The sequence below is a fragment of the Typopeltis vanoorti genome, chromosome 1, assembly GCF_054136105.1.
Source record: "Typopeltis vanoorti isolate ZY-2024b chromosome 1, IOZ_Tvanoo_1.0, whole genome shotgun sequence".
NCBI lineage: Eukaryota > Metazoa > Arthropoda > Arachnida > Uropygi > Thelyphonidae > Typopeltis > Typopeltis vanoorti.
In genome coordinates, this window is record NC_143549.1 from 132,085,311 (window position 1) to 132,112,659 (window position 27,349).

At 34.7% G+C, this 27,349-nt stretch overlaps 1 protein-coding gene across 2 annotated transcripts in view; it reads right to left on the reverse strand.

The window, feature by feature from the left end:
* Positions 1 to 4,307: 4,307 nt before the first annotated feature.
* Positions 4,308 to 27,349, reverse strand: part of LOC150110435 (angiotensin-converting enzyme-like) — a 64,556-nt gene continuing 41,514 nt past the window's right edge. For both annotated transcript variants that reach the window (XM_090399319.1, XM_090399310.1), the window contains 4 exons: positions 25,153 to 25,297; positions 19,738 to 19,836; positions 18,820 to 18,942; positions 4,308 to 4,615 (listed from right to left, as the gene is read on the reverse strand). In XM_090399319.1, the coding sequence (XP_090255445.1) occupies positions 4,426 to 4,615; positions 18,820 to 18,942; positions 19,738 to 19,836; positions 25,153 to 25,297 (557 nt within the window). In that variant the 3' untranslated portion in view covers positions 4,308 to 4,425. The remainder of the gene's footprint in view (positions 4,616 to 18,819; positions 18,943 to 19,737; positions 19,837 to 25,152; positions 25,298 to 27,349) is intronic.

Genomic DNA, 27,349 nt, shown 5'->3' on the forward strand with positions numbered 1-27,349 from the left:
TGATAGAGTAAATAAATAATATTAACCTATTTATCAAATAATAATCTATATTATGGTTCTATTTAAAATTTACGGTAATTAAAAAATTAAAATTAATATTTTTTGTACAATAATTCTAGTTTCTAATTCAATTATATTAAATTGAATTTTATTTCAACAATTTCAATAGAAAAATTACAAATATTAGTTAAATATTTGTAATAAAAATTACAAATATTAGTTAAAAATATTTAAATGTCCCGCTATGAGTCTTTTGTTGTGGAGTGTACTTGGAAATGTATGTGCCTTGTTTTGGTTCGACATACTTGTGAGAATCGGCATTTTCACGAATAAATATTATTAAGTCAAAATATCGTACCACATTAACATTCGTGTATTCGGAGTCATGTTTGAGAAATTCATTGACTAATTACACACAAATTACGCAAAAATTGTGAACTAGTTGCAGTGTAGAATAAGTAATGCTAGTTCATCAGGAAGTTCAAAATGGAATGTTTATTTTAATCAGTGTTATTAAAAAACTGCAGTATTCTTTTAAGAATTATAACTAATTAACATTACGATCATTATAATAATATATTGTAATTGTAATAAATAATATTACGATAATTTTTCTTTGTCTAAACATAATTAGAAATCTTATATCTTATACTCCAATTTTTAAAAAGGTAGATCGCAGGTATATCTGTCATGGGCAATGTAGATCTTATGCAAACATTAGTTGACACCCCCTGTTCTATAGGAATGTTCAAGGAAACGTTGATTGGAAAATTTCATCTGTCTTAAGGACGCCGGATCCACCTGTTATTTCTACTGGAAAAGGAGACGGAATTTAGCGACTTAGATAAAGCAGTAAAAGAAACTTCTTTTTTTTTTTTGCTGGTACAAACTTAACAAAATTGAAATGCATGAGGTAAGAATACCTTTACTTCGTTGAATTCAGAATATCTTCCTTCAGAGGCAGGAGGAATAATGTGTGCAACATAAGGGTGATGAGAAAGGATCCTATGGAAAAGAAGAAGAGAATCTTATATCTTCGGAAAAAGGCCTTAACAAAGAAACTGATTATGAACATTTTTGTTACTGTGTTAACAAGGTGTTAAGCCTAGTAAACGTGATTAAGTATATGTTAAACAAACCAGTAATAGAAGGAGTCAGAGAATGGGTGATCTCTAAAGTGTAAGTTTAATTTAAAAGGCCTTGGATCCAGTTAATTTTGTAGTTAGTCGCGTAATTTTATTTGAAGTGTATTTATTGTTTTTGTTTTATTAAATGTGTATATTTTGTATTTGGACTTGAGTCATTGATTTTTCAGATTCTGAAAGAAACAGTTAATATCATTGCACCAATCGAAATTGAACCCTTGTGCATGTATAAAAATACTCGAAAATAGAAATAATCGTTATAGAGAAAAATCTCATAACAACTGAGGATTGATAATAATTAATTAATAAATAATCCCTCTTTATAGTATTGTATAATGCTACTTTGCTGTTTGATTTATAAGAGAGAAATTATTCGCTCTTATTCCATATAAAATTAATTAACTGATCCCTTACAAACGAACTCTGCTAATTACGTTACATATTTTCATATTTAATTTGTGATCTTCCTTAAAAACACCGAAGTGGATGTTTACAATGTCCTTGATTCTTTTAAAAGTTTTTGTCTTTTAATTACTGATTTTCATACCAAATTTGTTACGGCATTTATTCAGTTTAGTTAGGGAGGTCTGCCGGCTTGCACTGGATTTATTTAAAAGAATACATCATCATCTGCATGAAGAACTGAATTTGATATCTGCGATTTTATCAGCGTGATACCACTTTCCTTCATGGAATGTTCCATATAGATGATAAGTAACAGAGGATAAAATGTGCATCCTTATCTTGCACTCGATTTAATTTCAAATCTTTAAAGATTTTTTTTTTTTTTTGCCAAAAAAAGTCGGATACAGATTTGTTATATTCCCATGATTTCTCAACTATTTGTCTTAAAATGAAAATCTGTTTGTTCTGAACCCAGCTTCTTCTCCAAGTTTCTGTTCCACAATTTTGCTTAGCCTCTTGATCAAGTAAGCACATGCAGTATGTTGACCTGACATCTCTTTAAATTCTTCTGCCAAGTCGACATATTTCCATTGATACTTCTTATATTGATGGTGCCTATCTCGAATTTGGCTGATGCTGAATTGAATCCAGTAGCTGACATCTCCATTTGGTTAATGTAATATAATTTCCCTAAACTCGAAATTTTTAGAAAAATAACTTCTTGTATGGTATAATTTGATTTCTAATAAATAAATAAACCTTGATCTTCAGTTACGGTGTGTTATCATTTTACTTTTTATTCATGGAAGCAATTATGACGTTACAAGCTTTTTATCCTAATCTATCACAATGTTTATCACTTGGATACTCTGCACTGCAGGACAAGTAATTGATTTTCAATGTATATGCAATTTACATAAACAAAATTCCAATCCATCAAGCCTCGATGGATTGGGATGCTTATGCGTTTTATTTATTTATTTATTTTTAATTATTATTATTATTTTATAGAGGCCTGCTTAGCCCTGTGAAAATGGCGTCTGCATCCATAGAGCAAGGGCGGCTAAAGAAAGAACGTTTTAACTTCGACTCTAGTCGCCCACTAAATTTCGTCGACTGGTTTCCGAGCTATGGCAACTAGGGATCCCTCCCCCCTTACCGGAAAATCAGGTTTTTCATCCAGTAAATCAAGAACAATAGAACTCACACTATTTCAGTGTGAGTTCTATTGTTCGATTTAGGGATCACGAGAGTACGACAGTTCTGTGCAATACTCTCCTCCGCAGATGTTAAATACCTCATGATAGTCTTGGGCTAGCTCTCTGTGATTGACTAAGGGTGAAGTTGGTTGCCTGCTAGTTTCCAAAAGTTAGGGCTAAATGGTCTTGTCTATCCCTACTCCCTTTGGGGAGCAAAACAGATTAGCAGATCATCATCATCATAAAATTCCTGCCATGTACCCTCAAGGGATGTACAGAATATGATAGTACTACATGAAAAATTTACATCATTACTAACTTCCTATCTACAATTTTCCTCCAAATCAGTCTGGTACTTGTCAAGACTCCAACATTATCAGATCTTATATTTTTATCGCCGAAGGCACTTTGTACCGTATCAATCCACCTAAACTTGGTGTTCCTCTGGGTCGTTTTCCTGCCAACCTGGCAGAGAACACTTGTTTTGCTAATCTTTCTTCGCCCATTCTGTTTAAGTGACGATACCACCTGAGATTAGTTCTGCTAACGCATTCCTGGATGCTGACAATGTCAAGTTCTTTCCTAATATCCTCGTTTTTAATATGGTATTCCCATTGATGCCATCTGTTCACGCCTCTAATCTTCCTCAGGACTCTCATATCTGCGGTCTCTAGTCTTTGGTCAAATGTTTTACTTCTGACCCAGCTCTCAGATCCATAAGTTAAAACTGGTTCGAACACTGTCTTGTATGCAGCTAATTTAGTGTTCCGACTAATTTCTCTCTTATTTATGGTAGGAAGTCAATTAAATTTATTCAATTGACTTCCTACCATACCAGCTTTGTTGATTCTGTTGTCTATTTCCATATTTAATTTACCATCTAAGCATTTATTTTTTTTCATTCTCATTAATATTATTACTATATTTCACCTACTCATTTGGTTCTTCCAAGTCATTCATCTCACCTATAAGAGCTTTTGAGATACTCTGCATGATGACATTGGTCTGATAGTCACAAAGAATCGTATGCCTACGTTTGATAAGTCATTCCTAGGACGCTTCTAAGTCTGTGTGTGTGTGTGTGTGTGTGTGTGTGTGTGTGTGTGTGTGTGTGTGTGTGTGTGTGTGTGTGTGTGTGTGTGTGTGTGTGTGTGTGTGTGTGTGTGTGTGTGTGTGTGTGTGTGTGTGTGTGTGTGTGTGTGTGTGTGCATTTAAAACTGTGGGTGAACGAATGATAAGATGATTAGATAATCCATCGTTCACCAGCAGTAGGACTGATCTATAAGAATGGTATTGTTTCAAACTATTTCAAGTATCCATTAAGGAGGTCGTCTCTTTCATATCGAACATAACTGCTCGATTTAATTGTCCACCAAAGATGGACATGTAAGCAGAACGATCTAAAATAATTTTTAAAATAATTAACTCTCCTAATCTGGTAGCCATCTGACTCCTCCATTATTCCTGGTCACTGCATACCAATTTCCTTCTATGCAGAGGCATACCCTATTACAGTTTCTTTTTATGAAAAGAAAAAATGATGATAATTGCTTAAGTGTCAAGTATGAAAATATTTATTACTCGATTATTGGAAAATTCAAATATTTTAAAATTAAACGTTAGCTAATCTTTGAAATTGTTCAAGTTAAACAAGCAATATTTTTAAAGTAAACTCCTCATGGACAGGTCATTGGATCATCACTCTTCCATCCTAGAGTCTCATTTTCATTTTGCTTCTTCAACCATTTCATCAAAGGCTCAAAATATTCTAATATTGGCTTAGCATCCATTTCCTTAGCTTTTCCTCCGGTAATGACTTCCATAGCTTGCTGCCATGGTTTTGAGGCGCCCAACTGGAGGGTATCACTACACATAATTTGAAGAAAGGGAAAAAAAATGGAATCAGATATGAAGATATTTATTTAAAATTACATGAATGAAATAATCAAACTTACTATATTTCAAATAATAAATACACCGGAAAAATGATTCTGTTAATAGTTGATGCTTACCAATCATATACATATGAGCAACTCTTTAGGCACAAAGATTATGAGGCAAAGATGATATATTGCGGTTATAACAGAATTAACAAAAGTAATATATATATAATATACAAGCTGTATACAAGACAGTGTTCAAACCAGTTTTAACTTATGGATCTGAGAGCTGGGTCAGAAGTAAAACATTTGACCAAAGACTAGAGACTGCAGATATGAGAGTCCTTAAACAGAATGGGCGAGGAAAGATTAAAACAAATGTTCTCAGCCAGGTTGGCAGGAAAACGACCCAGAGGAAGACCAAGATATAGATGGATTTGTACGGTAAAAAGTGCCTTAGACGATAGAAATATAAGATCTGATAATGTTGGAGTCTTGAAAGGTAACAGACTGATTTGGAGGAAAACTGTAGATAGGAAGTTAGTAATGATGTAAATTTTTCATGTAATACTATCATATTCTGTACATCCCTTGAGGGTACATGGCAGGAATTTGATGATGATGATGATGATGATGATGATGATATAATATTCATCAAAGCTTGATTTGCTTCCTCAGTCTTAAGTAAAAGGCTGGTTATATTCTACTAATTCGAGCCCTACCCAAGGGCTTAGGAGTTGTGGAAATACTTTCTGAATATGAAAGCTGTGTCGAACAAACTGGCCTTTTGCAGCTGCCCAATTTTTAATCCATCTAACTCGAGTGCTGCTAGATGTTTTTTCAATGTTTTAGGGATGGCGCCTAAAGCACCTATTATTATAGGAACAACTTTCGTTTTCTTTCGCCAGATTCGTTCAACTTCGACTTGCAAATCGTGATACTTTGTATTTTTTTTCATTTTCTTTGTCGTCAATCCTACCATCTCCTGGTACTGATATTTCGATAAACTGAACACCCTTGTTTTCACTTTTTTTTTAACCCACTGTGATATCGGGTGTATTACATTCCAAGCTTTTGTCAGTCAGGATTTTGAAATCCCAGAGTATTTTAGCTTTTTCATTCTCAACCACTTTCTGGTGGACTTATGCTTCCAATAGTCTTTAGATACTTTAAACCCATACTTTTTACATAAATGCCCGTGAATTATCTTAGCTACGTTATCAAGCCTTTTACAGTACTCAATTTGTACGATTTTACTGTACCCACTAATAATGTGGTCTACCGTTTCTTCCTTTTATTTGCACAATCTACATCTGTCTTCTTGAATTTTGTGTATTTTTGGCTTCATAACGTTGGTTTTAATGGCCTGTTCTTGTGCTGCAAAAATTGCCGATTCTGTTTCTTTCTTTAGTGCTCCATTTCTCAACCGTTGCCATGTCAAGTTGCTGTCAGCGCTGTCCTCTATGCTGTGAAAGTTATTTCTGTGCAATGTCTTATTTTTCCATCTTTCAGTTCTCACTTTTACTTGGTTGGTTTTGTGTGCCAATTTTGTCTCCATGGGTTTAAATAAACCCTCTTTCCTTACCTCAATTAGAAAATTTTCCGTTGTTTGCTGCAGTTAATCATTCAAATTTCGTTTTTCTTCTTCAATAATTTGCTTTACTTGTAATAATCTTCTACCTCCTTTTTTGTGTAAGAGATAGAGCCTATCAATGTCACTGCGAGGATTGAGGGCATAGTGCATTGTCATTAGTTTTCGAGTTTTTCGGTCTAAATCTTCCACCTCTAGCTGGGTCCATTGAACAATGCCTGCTGAATATCTCAGAACAGGTATAGCCCAGGTATTAATTGCTTTTATCAAATTTCCCGCATTAAGCATTGACTTAAGGAGTTTTCTTAGTCGTCTTATGTATTCTGCTCTAGTTCTTTCTTTGATCTTATTGTTCAGAATTTCTGATGCTTCTAAAATTCCCAAATATTTGTAGCTCTCTTCGCATTTTATTGCCTTGATTATTTCACCACTGAACAGCTCGATTTCGTTCAGATCTTCAAACTTTCCTCTTGTTATTCCAGCAATTGCACATTTGACTAAGCCAAAATCCATTGATATATTTTGACTGAATATGTGCACAGTATTAAGCAACGATCCGAGTTCATTCTCTGATTTTGCGTACAACTTCAGATCGTCCATGTATAAAAAGTGAGATATCTTTGCAATTTTTTTCCGCAGTCTGATAACCATGAGCAGTTTTATTTAAAATTCTAGTTAAGAGGATCAATGACACGATAAACAATAGAGGAGATAATGAGTTTCCTTGAAAGATACCCCTTTTTATGTTTACCTCTCCAATTTCTTCTCTATTCAGAACCGACGTTGTTTTCCAGTTTTTCATGCTGGATTGCAAAACGTTTTGTACGTTTTCGCTAATACCGAATAGTTCTGTGCATTTTAAAATCCAACTATGCGGCACTGAATCAAACGCGTTTTTGTAATCTATTCAAGCCATATGAAGGTTGATTTTTCTACGTTTGCAATTTTTCAGAATCATTTTATCAATCAGCAAATGGCCTTTTGTGCCTCTTGAATTTTTGCTGTTACCTTTTTGTTCAATTGGGAAAAGAGAACTTGCTTTCAGATAGCTGTATTTTTTATCAACTAGTATGCCTGTGAGTAGCTTAAAAGTTGTTGGCAATCAGTATATTGATCGGAAGTTTTCTGGGTTTGGACCTTTTTCTTTATCCTTTATGATCAAAATCGTTTTCCCTGCTGTGAACCGCTCTTCTTTGTTTTGCCCTTCTAAAACATTATAAAATTGGTTAGCAAGTCGTTCGTGTAAGCCTGTTAGATATTTCAACCAGTAGCCATGTAATTCATCCTTTCCGGGTGTTGACCAATTTTTTTATCTTTTTAGCTTGCTTTTGAACCATTTCAGTTGCTATTTTCAATTGGTCCATTTTTCATTCTTGAGATTCAAGGAAAAGTGAATTGTTCAATCCACGTTTTCTTGTTATTGTGCCTCTTAGGGTTTTCCCATAGATTTTTCCAAAATTTAAGTTCATTGCCTTTGTATCTGGTATTTATAATTATATTTTCTTTAAAGTTATCATTCCTGCAGCAATCAATTTTCTTGTAAAATCGGTGCTGATTTGCGCGAAACATCGAATTTTGCTTGTACTGCTCAATGCGTGCATTGTATCTCCTTATTTTAGCTGCAACTGCAACTATTTTTTGCTTCCCTTCCTCTAATATTTCATCAATAGGTCGTGTTCTAGTATTATATCTCTTTATGAGGTTATTTCGGATTTTCGTGTTTTCAGCTTCTTTTCCGTAAGGTTTTTCAAATTGCTCACGTGTGCTCTTAGCTTAACAATTTTATTTTCCAGTCGATGCTTCCATTTTGGTTCCTGAGCCTTACTGCTTTTGAGTTCACTAATCTTGTATCCTAATTCAGATGTTACGAGGTAGGCTATTAAGTACATAAGTTTATTCGTCTGTCCAATCGTTCCAGTAGGAATAGCCCTTGCAGCTTTATTGGCCTCTGGTAGGAGTTCCTTCAGTTTTTGTTGAGGTACTTGTCTCAGTACTGGAAGCCTAACTCGTTCCAGGTTGCTGTTCATTTGCTCGATCATTTTTCTTGCGAGTTCTTGTTCCTTCTCTGATAGCTTCCTTTCAACTATTTGTATATTTTCAAGATTTTCAGCATTCTGCTCATTGGAATCTGGTTCTGCTCCATTCATGTTCTTGATCACTTCAGGGTCAGTACGGTCTCCTTTTACAGCATGAGGTTTCAGTGCCTCCAGCTCAAATTCACTAAATATCTTGCGTTTGATAATGAAGTTGCGTTGTCCCATCAGCCTTTCGAAAAAAATTTCCGAATTTGGGTGTTGTTCAAGCCAAAGTTGGAACATTCGCTTCTGAAATCCCCTAAACTGAGGGGTTTGAACTGTAGAAGCACTGCATGACTCGTGGATTTTCAGCAACATATATATATATATATATATATATATATATATATATGTGAAAGAATGATCATTAACTCGGTTAACATACATATTTTTATAAAGAATTGAATGACTAGAACCAAGATTTAAGTAAAAAGGTTTTAATATAAAAACACGACTAGTTTCGGCCAGTAACAGCCTTCATCATGTGGCATTATAAAATAAAGAAAAAAAGAAAAAACACTAAACACTGAAGGATGAAAGAGACTATGAACAACATAGAGAGTCTCTATACATAATTAGCATGAAAACGTTGTAGTTGTATTTAAAGCTGTTCTTTCGTTTGTTGTATTGTTGAGAGAATGCGTACTTGCAGCATCACGTAAACGCCTATACATGATTACAGCTGAATGATTATCTGGGAGGTTGTAGCTCAAGTTATTATTTAGATGAACAGGATTGAAGATGATTTCTCTAGATTCCACGATTTTTCTCTCTAGTTCATCATTGCAACGGAAGATGTTAGTAGATTTTTCCCAGCAGACTTTGTAACTTTGGTTTTCATCATTAGAATTAGTCGAGAAAAGGATATGACTTGATAATGCACTGGCTCGCTGTCTCTTTTAAGTAATGTCCCTCATGTGCTCTTCCATACGCAATTCGACAGATTTGTCTGTCTGCCCAAAATAAGGAATATCACAATCACACAATATTTTATATACACCAGGGTATTTGAGTTGATGATGACAAGGTTTTGGGTGGCTTATTAAGAAACGGATCATTGGAAATGGAGTGAACAAGGTTCTGATATTGTATTTTCTTAGAACCTTTGCTAATTTATGTGAAACTGTACTTATGTAAGGAATAGATATATTGCCTTTGAATCTATTTGTTTCTTCTGAGTGATGTCTAGGAGGATTAAGAAGGAATTTTTCAATGATTCTCTTGGAATATCCATTAACTTCGAAAGAAGTTTTTAATGGTTTATTTCTGTAAGAAGTTCATTTGGGTCATCCAGAAAAGAACGGGCTCTATGTCCCAAGGTGGAAATTCTTCCAAGCTTATGAGGAGGGAAGTGATAGAAATGACTATGCAGATATTTGTTGGTATGTGTGCAGCAAGTCCTTCAAAAATACAAAATCAGGACGTTATTCACCACTCTTCCAAAAATTAGATCTTTTATAAGCCATCCTAAACCTAAGCATCATAATCTAAAACATCTTGGCGTATATAAACTATGGTGTGACTGTAATGTTCCTTATTACGGCCAAACTAATAAATCTGTTGAACTTCGCATGAAGGAACATAAAAGAGACATTTCCTATAAAAGATCAAATGCTAGTGCCTTATCCAGCCACGTTCTCTTCTCTAACAATCCTCATGATAATTTTCAAGGTCACTCAGTTTCATGGGATAGATCTGAAACATTTTCCGTTGCAAGGATGAATTTGAAAGAAAGATATTAGAATCCAGGGAGATCGTCCTTAATCCTGAACATCTGAACAGTAATTTGAGCTGTAACATCCCTGAGAGCCATACTGCTGTTGTTCAATACTGAGGTTCTCGAGAGTCTACTACTACGCATACAATAAACAATGGCACGTAAATAGAACAAATGGAATTTTAGTACAACGTTTTTTATTTCAATTATGTATTGCAATTTATCTGTGCTTCTCAGTTTTCTTAATATCTTCAGTCTTTTATTATTGTTTCTTCTATCTACAAAGATACCTGATGAAGGCCATAATAAGCCGAAACTAGTTGTATCATTAAAGTTTTCTAACTTATTCTCGGTTTGATAGTCATCAAATATCTTTTTTAATATATATATATATATATTATAGATTTCTGATCCACGAGTGTCTTTTCATAATCCCTTAATCCCATTTTAATAGCAAAATGAGATTCAACACGGTTATATCCTGCTAGTAACACCATGCTTTTTTCAATAACATTATAACAATAAAATAACAACTATTTTGTAATGCTAATCTTAGTTAATAAAATATTAATAAAAGAAATTTAAAATGGGAGAAATTGTTAATTTCAAAGCAGTTTAACAATGCATAATGCCAGGAATATTTCTTGTAAAAAAATTATTACTGAATTAAGGAGTCTTTCTCCATCATTGCAACATGCTCTGACTGAGCCTTCCATTTTATCCCATTTCAATATCGAGAGAACATAAAGTTCATTTAAAGAGTAAACATGTTAGCCGAAGATTAATTCCTTTATATTTTAACTAACTTTCGAAGGATAGTGTACAACTTGTCTCCACTCTTAGCACATCACACAGTAGCTGGCCTACGACTATCAGTGATTTTCATTAGAATCGGGGAGGAAACACGTCCCTAACATCCAACACTATATATTAGATAGTGTAAATTCTATGATTGCCTTGAATTTACGGGAATTAAGACCCCGGTTAGGAGAGAATAAACCCTAATTGCCCCTGCCAAAAAGCGACTAATTCGGAAGCCGTTCGAAGCAAAGTTTAGAAAAGATTCTCTAGCTGATGACTAGAATCGAACTCAGAATTGGTCTTTCTTCGGGACCTAGCGCTATGAATGCAAACGCCATTTAAGGCTAAATAGCCTATCCTACTTCTGGGGAATAAAAGGCGCCAGCGAGTTTATTTTATTTTATTTATTTATTACATTTCGAGATCAAATTATTTGGTTGGAATTTTTGTGTTCCCAACATAATCTCGAATTGCACCTAAAAGAATTTCGTTATTCAATTTATGTTCAAATATTTTTGAGATTGCTCAGTTTTTCTGATGAACAAATATAAATATCTAAAGAAAGTATATGAAGTAATGCATCACTTAGCCTATAGCAATGTTTCTCAATAAGTGGTCCGCAACGATGTGACAGGTGGTCTGCAGGCAGACTTGATTAAATAAATATATATATTTTTAATTATCCAAACAAATTAAAATTGAATAAGTAAAAATTATTGAAATCAAATGGAGACTTAAAAAAACATCAAATAGCGTCAGAATGTTCAAAGGCGGAAGCAATAAAACTATATTGTAGTTCACTTCACCCCTCTTTTATTACTCGTCATTCTGGCACTACAATAATTTGTAGTGCCAGAATGACGAATAATAAGAGGGTGAAGGGAACAACAATATAGTTTTATTGCTTCCGCCTTCCCTTGCTGTTTTGTCAGATTTGAAGTGAACATGTGTTATCCACATTTCAACCAATTGCTTGCTGTTTATTGATTTTTATTATTGAAGGTTTCCCTCCTTCAACCAAGGCTCCGTATATCTTGAGAAGTGCTAAGTGATACTTTGACAAAGTGTGTCCTCAGTTAACCTCAGTATTAATATACAGTATTTATATATTTTTCTGAAACGTTTTTTCAATAATGGAAAAGTGGCTTAGAACTAGGACTTTGAAAAGAAAAGCAATGAAACAGGTGATGCTAACCCTAATTGTGATTCACGTGTTGTAACGCTGAGTAAATCTGATACTATTAAAGTAGAAGAAACAAGCAGTTCAAAGAAAAAAAGTACAGTAGAAAATCTACTAGTTCATATTTGGAATTCGGGTTTACTTGGTGTGGAGATGAAAGTGAGCATGAACGAGTGGATGAAACCTGTGAAACTCCGACACTTAGAAACTAAACATTGTGATGTAAAAATAAGCAAATTGGAAAAAAAAAAAAATAGCCAATTTCAGCAACGCTTAGCGACATTAAATCATGGACAAGATATAGTTTCGGTCATGGGTCCGATTAATAGCAAGGAACTGGAAGCATCCATCTCTTAAGTTTGTGCATAGCGAAAACAGAGAAACCTCATTCTATTTGGGAAAATTTACTACTTCCAGCTATAAAAGATATGTAAAAACTATGTTTGGCAACAAGTTACTAAAAGATGTTGATTTGACTCCTCTTTCAATGACACTTAGGTTGCAGAATTAATGATATGGCAGGTGATGTAGAATCTCAGTTAATCGAAAGAGCCCTTATTATGCGTTACAAATAGACGAGACTACTGATGTTACAAATGATGTGCAGTTAATATGCTGCGTAAGATATGCATATGATAACAACATTCATGACAATATTCTGTTTTGTAGAACTTTGTCATCCCGAACAACTGGAGAAGAAATATTTCACACTCTCAATAATTACATAATACACAAAAGGATCCAGTGGGAAAAAAAAACGTATGGACTTCTGTTTGGATGGAGCTCGCGCCCTTACAGGCAGGCATAGTTGGGGGTTGTTTCTATGGTAAGGGAAGTGGCTCCGGATATGAATCGGGTATATTGTTTCATACATAGGGAAGAGTTGGCCTCCAAAGGAATGCTACCAGAATTTAAAACTGTGCTATAAAACGCTGTAAAGCTAGTTCATTTTATTAAGTTTCGACCGTTAAATAACAGGTTATTTTCAGTACTCTGCGATGAAATGGGCAGTGAATATATACAACTTTTGCTTCATTCTGAAATTCGCTGGCATTCCAGGGGCAAAGCATATACTAACAAGGCTATTTCATTTAAGGTACGAAGTTTTATTATTTGTAAATGAACGTAATTCTGATTTTGCATCACTCCTTGTTGACGAAGCAAGGTTATCAACACTATCCTATCTTTCAGACATTTTTTTCGAAATTAAATGAACTAAATCTCTCCCTTCAAAGAAATTCTTTAACTGTTCTTGATGCCTACGACAAAATAAAGGCATTCGAGAGAAAAAAACTGGTGGTGTGCATTAGTTAAGTAAAAGACAGTTAATATGCACCTTTTTGGAATCCTTTTTAGTGGAAAATTATATTTTTGTTGATTCTGAGTTTCTGGAAAGGGTTTGTGACCACCTTAAAACTCTGAAACAGAATTTTGAAACATATATTCCGAATAACTTTTATAAGAAATTTCTGTGGGTTCGAGATCTATTTCAGGTTTATAGTCACGAGAACGACCTTTCGTTATCGAAAAAAGAACAGTTAATTGAGCTTTCAAGTGACAGTGGGCTTAAAATATGATTCTGTGATCTTGGTTTGGCTCGATTCTGGATCTCGCCTTCAGTGAGAATGTTCCCGAATTATTTGAAGAAGCGCTGAAAATCGGCATACAGTTTTCTCCAACCTATCTTTGTGAGAAAGGATTTTCCTCGCTCCTTCAAATAAAGACAAAATACAGAATACTGTGCAGGGGATGGTTTGGATAGGACAAAGGATGTCATCCATTCGCTAATGGAACATGTAAACTGTTCCATTAGCTAATGGAACAGTTTTCATGTCGTAGATCGAATCAGATAGAGTGCGTGAAGATGAAAGTTGTTGTGGGGCTAGCTTCATGAGTGTGGGCAGATGAATGGGGATTACATATAAAATATAAAAGTTCATGTGGGTAGATAAATGGGGATTAACGTCGTTGTGGGCAGATGAATGAGGGTATCAGCGGGAGAGTGCTGACATTCCCCATTCATTTTCCCATGGTATCATGGGCAAATGAATGGGCAAATGAACATGGTATCATGGGCAACGCTAAAAAGTTGTTGTAGGGTGAGCTTAATGACTGTAAGCAGATGAATGGGGATAACATATAAAATATAAAAGTTGTTGTGGTAGATGAATGGGGATTAAAGATAAACGTCGTTGTGGTCAGATGAATGACGGTTACAGCGGGACAGCGCTGACATTCCCCGTTGCTTTTGCCCATGGTACCAACGGCGCTAAAAAAGTTGTTGTGGGGTGAGTTTAATGAGTGTGGGTAGATGAATGGGGATTTTATACCCATTCATCACAGCAAATTGGAAACTGATACCTTTATTTGTTTAATAAAAATTAAAACTTTGTTCAGTGATGATACACTTTTAATCGTTTACTTCCAACTTAATTAATTATGTTTCCATGTGTATTCAAAACATGCTTTTAGATTTATTATGTTATGAAAGGCGCAGTTTTTCCAAAATGTTGGTAATCCCCACGTGCATTTAAAAAAAAAAAATACATAATTTAGTGGTCCGTAGAATTGTTTTAGGCATTTTACTGGTCCTTGGGCTAAGGTTGAGATACGCTGGCCTATAGGATAACTGGCATTCTCACTTCACGGTGCAACGCAGCGCATGTGAATTAGCCTCTAAATATCAGTCCTTTGGGTGGCTTTTGTAAAAGCTAATCTACTGAAGTCTATTGGCTTCTACGACATCTGCTTAAGTAAAGAAAAAACTAAAATTTTATTTACTTTAAAGAAAAACTAAAATTTTCTTTAGTTAAGCAGCTGTCGTTTTTGATGTCAGTAGTTCTCCTCCACCAATAGTGATTAAACCTCTCAGTGTCATCTCATCCAGAAATATTACTGAAGTAGAAGTAGCAATTGCGAAGAGAAGACAATGAAAAATTTTTTTAGTTCTGGATTTAAGAAAATTCTCGGGATTGGCTGTTTGACCCTCTGAAGATTGTCTCTACGGACTACTGCAGCGAAAGCTGATTTTCTCATAAACAGTAAAATTGAATCGTGGAAACTAATTTCAGATTTCAAAAATGGAAGGTCCTCCCATGTTTCACAAATTCGGCTTCAGATATTTCGGTTTCATTAAGTCGTTTTTATCTTCGTAATATGCGATTAGCACAGTTATATCTTTCTGCCTATAAACAATGGCTTTCGTCATCCTTAAAATTCTTCGCCTCCAAACTTTTATCCAAATCCAATTTCTGGATCTTTTTCTGAAGGTTTTACTTCACATTCTATTCTGTGCACAAAACTTATTTATTTTTTTATGTGACTCACGTGAGAAAGATTGCAAACCTACATCATAATTGTACCGTGAGTGGACTAAGATTTTTTTTGGTATTTTATTTATTTTTTACACAATCCAGAAATGTTGCTCAAGAGACAAAAGACGGAACTCTTCAAGCCACTTCAGCTTCCAATAAGAAGACCGATGATCTCACGCTAGGCGATGACTTCATCTTCTACCTCAGATATTAACCCACTCAGACAATTAAGCCACAAAGAACTTTCATTACAGTTCAATGTTCCTAACAGAATGCAGAATGTTGTATTACACCAGTAATGGTGAACTGAAGTCGGTTAGTCCCATCACTAGGTATCTAGATTCTGGATTATTGTTTCTGAGGTTGCAGATTATAATTCATTCCTACCTCATTGTGAGGCTAGTATCTACTCATTCAAAGAATGAGTAGATACTAGCATCACACACACACACACACACACACACACACACACACACACACACACACACACACACACACACACACACACACACACACACACACACACACACACACACACACGAGGACTACAGCAATACACTTTAAACTGAACATTATTACAATTGCTAAAGGTGAATCGATAAGCATGATATTTACGAGATAATATTGCGTTCGATTTTATTCTAAAACGTACTTATTCTTTATTTTTGTTAGTCTTAATACGAATAACAGTACCAGAGTCGAAGTGTGAAATAACGTGGAAGATCAGCGAACAAAAAAAAAAAAAAAATTAAACAAAAGTATAAAATATTAAATTTAAAAGCAATCGTGAGGATATTATTATTATTATTATTATTATTATTATTATTATTATTATTATTATTATTATTATTATTAATTTTCTTTGATAAAAGTAAAATATGTCCCAAACAAACAAAAAACAATTTAGAAAAAGCTGCAATAGGTTCAAAAGAGGAGAATTTTTGCATATGAGGTTTATAAAAAAAAATGGCGTTGTGTTTCCATACAGTGTGAATTTCAGTTAGTAGAAATGTGTTAACCATGACAGTAACTTAGGTAATATGTTTAATGAGCAATGGAAGGATTCTGATATTATTTCTCTTATCTATGAAAGCGAAAATGAAATGAAGAAAAATCAATGTTTAAAAAAAAAAAAAAAAGTGATCCAAGATTACAATTTCAATCAGATAGAAGAACGTTGAATGTTGTTATCAACGTCCAGTCTTTATTATTATAAGAATGAAATAAAATACATAAAACCCACTTTTTTTTAGTAAACTTGAAGCGTATTAAGCGTTTCAATAGTCAATATATTTTCTATCATACACGGTGTATAAGAAAATTATTGAACTATCATGGCCCTTATTACAGTGATATAGTAAATGCTAATTTCTGAATTAACACTCGTAGGCTGATAGTCTCTCGCGTAATGCATATTCATCCAAGATGACGTCATGTAACCAAGTCAAGAAATTTTCAGCCTGGTGGATAAGCAAGAAACATCTAGCGAACTATGATTATGTTTATATAACAACAGAATTAGTAACGTGTAGGCTCACTGATAAATAATCACTCTGAATCTGTTGTATCGGAAAAGTATAAGCTAGCAGAATAGCATAAGATTGTCCTTGTTTACACCATCACATGATTATTTCTTTGCTTTTTTTTTTCTTTTAATTATGACCCAACATATTTTGGTCAGTTTGACTCTAATACATAGTAAATATTTATATGATAATATTATTATTATTTAAATAATAATAAACGGATATTTATTTCGTAAATATCTGTTACTAAATTAAAAATTGGAGCCTCCGTAGATTTTATAATTTCTTCAGTATAGACGATGCCCTCTGGTCTTCGTTAAAAGACCTGGGTTCGATTCCCGTCAGTGACGTGAGGAACCTTTATCTGGTAAGATAAAGGTCTCATACGGAGGTATGGGGTTTTCCTCACCCGGAAACTCGAGTTTTTCGTCCTCCAGAACAGGCAAGCTGGCCCCGTAAACACACGCATCTACAGACATAGGACACACGGGGAGGCATAGGACTTACTACCTTCGTAAATGTCTGTTGTTAAAATTAAAAACTTGGTAAATATTCGCAGGATATTTAATATTTTGATATCCGAATATCCGTTTAACACTTTCATTGCCAAGCTGAAAATTGGAATTTCGTGTGGTGGCCAAATTTTTTATTTATTTTTTTTTTAGTTAGTTAGCGACGTCCACGTGTGATCGGCAGTTTGGTGAGAACTCGCATCGCTCGATATCGCGTGATTGGCAATGAACGTGTTAAAAGGCTATTTACGAAGTACAATTAGGCTACGTTTTTGTTATTAGAACTGGAACCGAAACAAACAAAAGTAGTTCAATGAATGTCCAAAAACAATTATCAAAAGACAATTCATCTAACTGCAAAGAATCAAAAAAAAAAAAAAAAAAATTCATTAAAGTACAATAAACGCATTGAAAAAAAATGTTTACAAGGCTTACATTTTAAGTATTGTTTAAATGACTGAATACATTATAAATTGCTGCAACTAGTATTCCTTAATTGATCGGGAGTTTTTTTTTTTTTTTGTAATTATTGGTTTCAAAGGCACTTATTCTTGTTTAGATTCCATAATTAACAATCCAGTGACAATTATGCATCGGTTTGCAGCCAATAATAAATACAAAAATTTTGAAAAGTTCACTAAATGTAAGAAAGGGAAAATTAAGAGACGATCAAAATGCACAACTAGATTCTTTTGTCGCTGATTATCGAAAAGAATGTAAAACAGCTTCTCTCGATTAATCTGAATGAGTCATTTTGTTAATCAAAAATGTTGACGTAAACACATGTTACAATATCTTTACACTTATAATAAATTTAAATGAATGAGCTTTAATATAATAAAATTTATAAATATCAAAGTTCAATGGTGTTAGTTTCTTATTTACTGCATACTTCGTCCACACACGCTTGGTGCTGACGTGTCTTAGTTTTCTAAACTGTCGTTTGTGGGTTGATATATATCCACCTACCTAAAGGAATCCGTAATAAATTGATTATTTTCCAGTGTCAAGTTGATTAAATACTTATCGGAGTACTTCTTGTTCTGTGTTCTATGAATACAGGGACTACAAGTTTAAATAAGGCTGGTATAGGAGAATCACCACAATCCTTGATGATTGACTAATCACGTGGTTTATAAGGTTACATTGACATAAAACAGTGCATCGCAAAAAAAAAAAAAAAAAAAAAATTCTTCAGTGAATTAAGAAAAATACTTCATCGATAATTATCCGTGAATTGTGTTTCAATAAAATTTGTGTTGAATTATCGTTTGAAGAATTTTATTCTGTAAAATTTTTCAATGAATTATTTATAGATCAATGCTTTTTTCTATGAATTGTCTTTCAAAGAACTGTCATTCAGTGAAGTAATTTGCGAGGAACTGTTTTCGATCAATTTCATGAAACTATCACTAAATCAGGTAAATCAGTTGCGAGTTAAATTCCTCTTAAAATAATGTTTTGCATAACCTACCTTAAAATCTTTCCAGCTTTCTTGGAGTTATAAATGTCACAATTATAGAGCGGCCCTTTATGTTTCGCTGCATTACACAGAAACTTATGGAACTGGAACTGGATGATTAAACTTATATAATATCTGAAAAGAAAAAATGAAACAAATAAACTTGTTAATTTTTTTAAATTTTCATTTACTTAATTTTATGAGGGCAACTTTCTTTCCATCATGAATGAAGACAATGGAACAAGAATGTCACCAAATGTCTTAGTTTCTTTATTTTCTCCCTGAGTAACCTAGCTATAATATTTAATAAATATATTTGAGGGTCATATTTTCGTGTTTTGAAACCTAGAGGCCATTTAAGAATTCAGAACACCAGGGGGGGGCTCTGAATTCTTAAATGAATGAATGGATGGATGAATGAATGCTTAGTAATATTAGGCATATAATATTTAAAAAAATATAATGATATCAGTTATATTAATGCGATATGTTCTACAACAAAGAAAAGTTAGCGATTATTATCATTTCGTGACATCTGCAAGGAGTCCAAGGACTCATCGTGGGAGGGCACACCACTCTCCTAAAACTCACCGCCACCCAATCCGCTAACCACACACGACATTACTAACCATCAACTCACAGCGCCATCTACCGCCCACCACTAGTACATATTGTCTGTGAATTGTGTGTGTTCTCATGGTACATTTGCCATGACACACACACACACACACACACACACACACACACACACACACACACACACACACACACACACACACACACACACAATATACGAGATAAAAAATCCAAGTTTCCAAAACGAAAAAAAAAATCGGCAAGAATAATGATTTTTGATATCCTTTTCTAAAATGATCAAAATATCCAATCATATGAATATTATGGAACAAGTTTGACAGTCATTCCACCTACCGGATGTAGGGAACACCTGCTGGGACGTGGTATTTTGATCCAGGGTCAAAATCTTCATCTGTTCTCCTAACGGGTGGACATAATCCCTGGTATTTCAACCTGTATCGAACAAATTATATCAATAACTGCAGTGCATGGTTATGTTCGTTTAGAACATTTCTGTTTTGTAAAGAGTTAGACAATTAATATTTAATAAAACAGTAATGGAAATCAATAGTAAGAAATTCTTTCATGTTCATCGCACATGGGGTTGCATAGCTTATATCAGGGATCGGCAACCTTTTCAGACGCACGGGCCACATTCAACTTTTATTTCTAATAATCGGGCCGCAAGCATTTAATTAATAGAAAATAGTGAGTGAAAAAAAATACTTAAATTATCAATTTTTATTATATCAATCTTAAAACACACAGAAATATTTAAAGTACGAGATATGAAACAATGATAATGAAACTCAATGAAAAATTATTATCACATAAAACGAAGTCATACAGTTTTATGCATCACAATATGTATCCCTGCTTAATGTGACTTTTGTGATTGTTTTCCCTTAGCCAAATCATCTAGATCCACTTGATAACCTAAGGTGAAAATTCGATTCGAAGCATGCAAATGTTCATCAGTCAGTCGAGAAGAAATTTTTTTTTTTTTCTAAAACTCATGGCAGAAAATGCTTGTTCGCAAATGTATGCGCTTCCAAATCATCTTTTTTGCGAAACTGATTAATCCTTCAAATTTTTTGTAAGCATCGATAAACAGTTCTGCTAGTAATTTACCTTGTCCCTGCAGGTTCAAATTAAGTTCATTATAGTAGTTGTAATGTCTACCATAAATGCAAGAGCCATAATCCATTTTTTATCCGATAGTTGTGGGACAGTATTTTCGTGTTCCGTCATGAAAATATCTATTTCTTCATGTAAATTAAAAAGTATTTTTAGCACAGCACCTATACTTAACCATCCAACAGTTGAATAGTAGATAACGTCCTCTTGAATGTCCATAACGTCATTTCTTGATTGTAAAATTTTACGGGCCACAAGCCATGTAAGTATGATCAACCTTTTATGGGCCACCAAAAATGCACGTTTGGGTCGTCGGTTGCCGACCCCTGGCTTAAATCATAGTTTTCATATTTCTCTATAACGTACGGATATATTCGTTATTACTCAACTAAGTTTCAACATCAAACGCGCGCGCGCGCGCGCGCGTGTGTGTGTGTGTGTGTGCGTGCGTGCGTGTCATGAGCTTCTAAAAATTATTCTGCGTTTATTCCTTATTGATGATAATAACTATTCTTTCGAAAAGTTACTGCCAGGTCAGTGACCTTTTGTAAAACCTCTGATTTGATAATGATGACAAAAATATATAATCTTCGGGAATTCTTTTAAGTATACGAATAGGACACTTCATACCCAAATTCTGTGAGCTCTCTATATAATTGATAAACTTTTCAAGATGCATAAAACAATAGCTATCATTAATTTAACTGAAACGTGATCGAAGAAGTGCCTTCGAAGATGAAAAGCTAATGTACTTCAGGTATACGTTTCTAGATTATTTTGTCCAACTTCATTGCAGGTCTAAATTACTTCATGGTTCTGAGTCCGGAGCTATGAGTCTGAATCTTGAAGTTTATTCAGCTCTGTGTATATGATGGATTTCTTCAATACTGCCATCAAATGAAGAACAGAAGATTTTTATTCTTAGAACTTTGGCTCAAATATCATGACTTTTTTTCTTTTTACAAAGTTTTCAATTTAACTTCAAATTAATTTCCAACTAGATTTTGTTTCCTAGTATAACTAAGATGAAAAGCCAAACGGCTATTTTTTTCTGGCGAAGTTGATCAGTTAATGGGATAAAAATCCCTTATTGTTTTTCAGCCAGTAAGCGAAACAAAGATCGAAAACTACGATCTGAACGTTTCATGCCGACGAACTATCAGCGTATCCAAGCGTAAGTGACCACTTGGTAGTGCCACACCACGGCAACTCGTTGCAAAGGTGGAGCAAGCTCCCTGACTGTTCTTGATATTTTCTCATAATGTAAATAATGTAAAACACACCGCTCTTAGGAGATGTAATACCGTTTTACATTATGAGGAGAGGTCACTAATAATTTGTGAGTTCAACAAATCTTCATCATCGGCCTGTAGAGTAAGATAGACTGAGAGTCAGCAGATAGTAGGAGAGGAAATAAAGATAGAGTGCATAGTAGTAGGGTAGGTAAAAGAGGCCTCAGTTGACCTGTTTTAGCTGTTTTCTCCCCAGGGGAGATTCTAAAACGGTCGTTGATTTTTCACTTTAGAAGAAAAGGAAAAATCCTAAAAAGGAAACATGGAACAAAAACAAAAACATGAAGTACAGAGAAAATAAAACTATATAGAAAGAACTGGAAACCAAAAAAAAAAGAAAGGTGGGGGGAAAAGGGTCTGGCCTAAGTGATGCAGCTCTCAAGAAGCTGCACCGCCTCGCTGTAGGCCTTCGCCGCTCAGGTTCTCAGGCCCTCCCCCACCTGTTGGAACTAGAGAACTATTGCTGTGGACAGGAAACCATGGGATGGTTATTGTGACTGTCGCTTTTTGTGGGCAGTCATTATTCTTTTAGCCACCTCACTTCCCTTGGCCATGTCTAATTTGGAGAGAGCTATGAAGAACGCCGATGCCGCCTCCTCGTCTATGTCCAAGGCTAGCTGTACTTGCTCAGGGGTGATTTGGCTGATGTCTTCAACAAATATGTCACCCCATTTTGCACTAACTACATTTGGACCATATTTCCCAGTGAGGAGGAGCTCAGGTTCCCCTATTCTCACTATTGCATATTGAAATTTTCCTGCCACCCCAGGGATACCTTTAACTAGATGCTTTAGAGTCTCCCCTGCTTTTGCATGAGGAGTCTCCAATTCTTCTGTTTCTACTGGTTTTATTTTTTTCATCTCTTTTTCCTCTGGACTCAGAGGTCTTTTGAAGGGGGCGCTGCTTGCCTCCATGTTTTCTGTTTTATTTACTTTTCCTTCTGCAGTGATTTTATCATGTGACACAGCTTGTTTATTGGCTGTTTCTCCCTTCTTCTCTTTCTTGGGTGTGCAGGCTATGGTTTCTGTGGCGGCTGCCTTTTCTTCTATAGCCGTTATTTTGCCGTATGCCTCGTTTATAGTTCGAAAATCCGTGTTTCCCGACTCTTGTTCTGTAGTAGCTGTAGGCTTCTCTACTGAGGAGACTGTGACTGGTATAATAGCACCTCCCATCCTTTCTGCATGCGTTCTTGATGGGCAGGTGTTAACTTTGTGGTCTTTGGACCCGCATTTGAAGCAAGCCATGAGACATTTATCCAGTGAATGACTTGTCGTTAGGCAGTTTTTGCATGTCAGTTTTGGGCAGTTCGCTCCTAGATGGTCGAAGGATCCACATCGGAAGCATTGCTTCTTAATGCCAGGGTAGTTTACCATTACCCTAGCGGATCCGATGTTGACGAAGTTTGGAAATGCTGTTTTCATCTCGAGCGAGATGTTTACTTCCCCCGACTTCCATTGGGGGTTGTCTGCATCGTTTAAGATTTGTATGTTTCGAACAACATCCCATTTCCCAAACACTTCGTGGATTATTTTTTCATCACACTGTATATATTCCAAGGGGAATCTGGGGATTTTGAGCAGTTTGATAATGCTCCCCACCATGAACGGAAAAATTTCCTTTCCGTTACATTGAAAGCCTTTGAGCAACTTGTCCCTAGTCTCGGCGCTCCTAACTACAACTTGGTATCTGCCACTACCGAAAGGAGTGAATCCAAATATCTGGTCCGCACCGACGCAGTCAATCAGGGCTTTAGCCAAAAGTCGGGGTCTCAGATCAGAGTCAGTCTCGATGCCGAGAGTCCGCGTGCGCGGCAAAACATTGGCCATAGCTGGCGAGGGGGGGCCTAGCTATTCCCACCCCCAAGTGTTTATTATTGCCCCGGTCCGGGGTTTAGGAAGATCTGTAAATCTCCATTAAATATATCGTGAGGCCCGATGGGACTCGTACCGATATCAACGGTTATGAACAGATGCTCAGTTTGTTTGTTTCACGAAAAACGCGAACTCGCTAACCATACTACAGAAATGATCCTGTGAAGTATGCGTTCGTCGGCATGAAACGTTCAGATCGTAGTTTTCGATCTTTGTTTCGCTTACTGGCTGAAAAACAATAAGGGATTTTTATCCCATTAACTAGATTTTGTTTCCTTGTAGCACTTTGGGAGACTTACACTAATTTTCTTTCCTTAGACGTGAGTTATTATTATCCTCAAATTTAAGATCCACCGGCCCATAAAGTGCAACTTAGCATTGAGTTCGTTTAAATTAGTAGCAAAGTCTGAAAGAAAACCTTTAGCAGCTCACTCAGAGTGAACTAACATTTGGCGTCAATACGTACCTAATTTTCTCATCGAACTTTTCACGTCTATGAAAGGATTTCCAGAGACGTGCTTTTACCATTAGGAAAGATAAAAAGAACTTCACCATTGCCATCTTACTAGATAATTTATAGCGTCAGTTTTTATATATATTCTTAAATCTTTAAGCAAATGTGTGTCAGAATTGAACAAGAAGGTTCAGTTCAATCTATTAATGAAATCATTTAAGAGAAACTCAGAATTTAAGAGAAATTATTCTTCAGTCGTGTGGATGTCAAGAAAAGTTCTCTTGTAGTTGGAGAGAAGATGGGCTGTTTCATCTTCTCCTTGATTATGGAAAAAATGTACAAACTAATAAAAAAAAGGAGAGGACTATAGAATAATATTTAAATAACTTTTAACGGGGAAGATATAGCTCGTGAGAAATGTATTCCTATGTATACATAAATATATGCAAAAAAAAAATAATAATAATAAATAAATAAATAACCTAAACATTTCTTTATTTCTCGTTCACCTAAAAATCTATACGATATCTAAAAAAATAATAAAATAAACGAAAATAAATTCACGTAGAATAAATCTGAAACGTCAATAACGCTATTTTTTGTTTTCTATGGAAACAAATCCACTTCGAGGTCGTAAAAGAAACTACGTTCCTTTATTGGACTACTGTACATGGGATGAAATTTCCATGTACAGTAACACATGGAAATTTATAGTAATCTTCTACTGGAAGAATTCCATAAATCTTCCAGTAGAGAGTACTAAATTGTAGCATAGAAAATGGTGGAGGGTTTAGTTTAGATGAAACGCCTTGTAATCACTGACTTCTTGAGGATTCTACTAACTGATCCTCATAAGAGGAATGAAAGTTGCCTATGAGGATGAGTGTGTGTGCATTAATACAGTCTGATGTCCTCGATGCATACATCGCCATTGCTTTCTGAGCACTAGCACGCTTCGAATACCAAAATATTAATATTTAATTTACTTGGAAATTCGTCTATAGCTTCAACTTACCTCATATCCCACCACTTCCTATTCATCATTTCCGGAAGAATATTACCACTGAACAACTGCCACCTCCATAGATCCATTATATATCCAAATGGCAGAAACACTATTTCTCTAAGAGCCATTGACATGAGATAGTTGAGATCTCCCTCTGTGGAAAAAAACAATAAAACAATATTTTATTTATTGCTATAAATAAAATGTGAATTTCAATTTGAAGAAAAGAGTGTTGTTTAGATATCAACCCTCGAAATATTTTGAATACAAATTAATGAATCAGATCGCCAGTATGGCTCTGTGGAAATAGTATTTTCTTACATCGTGCTAAACAGGTTTAGTCACTAACTAGATAGTCCTATTTTTCAGACCACAGACAAGTAGGGTTTTTTTAATTAGAAACTTAGGTTTTAATCCCTCAACTCAAGAAAATAGACCTTAGAATTTACATTATTTCAGACCATAATATATAGTCTCCGGGCAGGAATCTTTTACGCTACATATTATTGTGAAAACTAATGTCAATCTCATGAGTTACGAAACCAAAAACTAAGTGTAAAACCAGACTGTTCACAATGGCAGTTAACCAGAACGAACTAAAGGATTTCGGGTTGGAACATGGACTATAAAAGCTTTGTCTAAACCTAGATCTCTTCAGTGTGTTATTAACACAATAGAAAATTAGAATATTCAGATCATAGCTGCACGACAAACCAGATGGCAAGATGATGGAAACATACAGAAAAATAATAGAATAGTCTACAATGAGACATATAGTGAGAGACATGAAAATCGTGTGGCTTTAAATGATGCACGATAGCATTTTGTTATGTTTAAAAGTTTCATAATCCTAGATGATCAAATTTGGTATGTCTATATTTCTGGTCACGTTTTATGTTGCAATTATCAATGGTTCTACACTAACAGACGTAAAGAATTATCATGTTAGAAATAAGTTTTATGAAGAATTAGAAAGGATACATGATTCTTTACTTGGACATTGTATAAAATTAGTTATTGGTGACTTTAACTCCAAAATAGAAAAAGAGAATGATATTAGACCTGTTAATATCCCTGTTAATGAGAATGATATTAGAGCTGTTAACTTTACATCCTTCAGAGGACTTACAGTCAGCAGCATTTTGAACGCTGTCCTGTAACATTTTAAAACAAACAGTTGAGTAATGTATGTAAAGAGGCTTTAACAAAACGTAATACGAAGAGGATAAAAATGCTACAGGACCATTAGTAGAAAGTAATGAGAATTATAGGACTTGAAGAAATTTAATTGATAAAATACTGTATCGAGAGAAAAGGCTGGCAGATAAAAAAATTAATTGAAGAAAGTGATACAAACTAAAACAGGTTTTACAAATGCGCTGAGATACTTAAAAGAGGATATAAGCCACAAACTCGAATAATGACTAAGAACTAAAGTTTTAATACCCCCCTCTTACCCCCCCCCCCAAATAAATTGTTGAAGAATTCAGATAGCATTTTGAGATACTACTGAATAAATCATTATTATCACCAATAGATGAAAACCTTACACCAGATCTGCAATGTCTAAAAGAAAATGCTGAAGAATCAGGAGTTGTAAAACTATCTTGGATTTATAATTTGATAAAAGCATAATTTAAAATGTATAATACGAAACAAATCTACTTGCCAAAACATGTGTTGAAATAAAAAAGCAGAAGAAGTAACCAAAATTTTAGAACCACAAAAAAGAGTTAAAAAATAAACCTGAAAAGACAGAACGAAGACCGCTAACGAAGCAGTTAATTTACTGCATCCTGATACTACTAAGTATTTCGAAGATAGAATAGAAAACAATAGAACAAATTGTCTATATTAAAGATTTGATCGGCTTCGGTAACTCAAAGAAATCGTTTGACTAAAAAAATAATTAATTTGTTTGTTCCATTTTTTTTTTTTTTTCATTTGAATTCTTTTAAGAAGAAATGCTTTTCCTATTACTGCCCGACTTAGGAATTTACAAAAGAGGCATAAATGCGAAACATCGTCTTTATACCATCTATGTTATTTTGTATTTCGTTGGAACTCATTAATAATAACTTCTAGCTTCGTTCACCTATTTTCAGAAGTTCATAACAAACTTCAACTTCAACGGTCCCCCGTTATTCATCTCTGTCTTTCTTGCAGAATTAATAAACCCTGAATGCATAACTTTTGCATATTCATC